General features: G+C 39.5%; 1 protein-coding gene across 1 annotated transcript; it reads left to right on the forward strand.

Moving 5' to 3' along the window:
- LOC138037953 (transmembrane protein 163a-like) lies at positions 1-1,167 on the forward strand. Its single transcript, XM_068883786.1, has one exon. The coding sequence runs from the start codon at positions 68-70 to the stop codon at positions 959-961; it is 894 nt and encodes a 297-aa protein (XP_068739887.1). The 5' UTR covers positions 1-67; the 3' UTR covers positions 962-1,167.
- The last annotated feature ends 206 nt before the right edge of the window (positions 1,168-1,373 follow it).

Consider the following 1,373-nt stretch of genomic DNA (forward strand, 5'->3'; position numbering starts at 1 on the left):
GCAAATTTGGCTTGTTTCTACAAGAAATTGATTTGACGCGCAGTCGAACTGAAATAAGTCCTGTTTGATGAATATTCCGTGTCAACGAAGTGAGGATGAACTTGACGGCGACGAGGACAAACATACTGAGACTTTTTCGGTTTCAGAGCAAACATTGCATCCCTCTCATGTCCGTAATCTCACGCCGAAGCTTTCTGGAAATTTTGTCGCCGAAATTTCTCCAGATAAGGGTGAAATCGAAAAACAAAAAGTGGGTCATACACCCTGCATTTCTACGATGGACGACAACATATCGAAAGACAAATCCAAAAGACGACTTCCCGAACGAACGCTGAAACAATGGAGAAAGGCAGCGATATGGGTGACAGTGATTTGCATTGTGGTTTCACTTGGAATAACAATTGCTTCTTTCAAGTCATCGAACTCATTTAATAGTTCGTCTGTCCTTGCTCTGTCTTTTGACACGGGGAATGCTTTTATCTGCTCATTAGTTCTACTATGGAGATTTAAAAGCACACAGAGCGGCAATTTGGGATTCAAAAAAGAGAGACTTGCCTGCTTAGTGTTTGCGGTGTCATTCCTTTCAAGTGGAACGTTGACAACCGCATTGTCCATTAAGAAAATCATTCTAAAAGACCAACCCGATATATCCTATGGCGTAGCGGCAATTCTTTCAATAGGTAGCATTTTGTATTTCACTCTAGCGGCTCTTCAGGGTTACATATCAATGAAGATAAATAGTTCAGCAATGTTGGGTAGTTCATTAGACTCCGGACTTTCAGGAGCTCTCATGGTGGGATTACTCATCAGTGACTGTGCTTTTATTCTCGTCCACACGGATCTGTGGTATTTGGACCATTCAATGGCTATTTTAGTGTCCATTGTCTCAATACTAGCCGGTGTGCAGATCCTGGTAGACATCCTTGTGTACAAGGCTCTTCCAATGGATAGGATCAAGTAACCGAGAAATCTGTACAATTAAAATCTTAAGGTAAAAGGTAAAAGTGAATTTTGATTCTATGATATGTTCTGTCTTCTTGGACTCAGCTTTTGCTTTCTGAGTGAGTGGAACCGAATTTATCACAGATATTTTCCGCAAGAAGGGTCTACCATGTTTCTGTATGAAAATTGTTCATTTCCTTTGAATAAAATCTCCCGTCGTGGTTAGATACTGGTCACACAATACAACTGAAACTGATTAAGCATTCTTCCATTTGGTCTAGATAGTAGCAGACATATCGATATTTTGAGAAACAACACAACACTTTTTAACAGAAACTTCTGTCATCTTCAGTTTAAACTACAAAGTACAGAGTTGAATACATAGTGTGAACCAAAATGCTAGTTAACTATAAGAACAAAAGGAAACATGA

Source organism: Montipora capricornis, chromosome 2 (genome assembly GCF_036669925.1).
Source record: "Montipora capricornis isolate CH-2021 chromosome 2, ASM3666992v2, whole genome shotgun sequence".
NCBI lineage: Eukaryota > Metazoa > Cnidaria > Anthozoa > Scleractinia > Acroporidae > Montipora > Montipora capricornis.

Coding starts and splice junctions, on each gene's coding strand:
- LOC138037953 (XM_068883786.1), top strand. CDS start 68: ATGAATATTCCGTGTCAACGAAGTGAGGATGAACTTGACGGCGACGAG.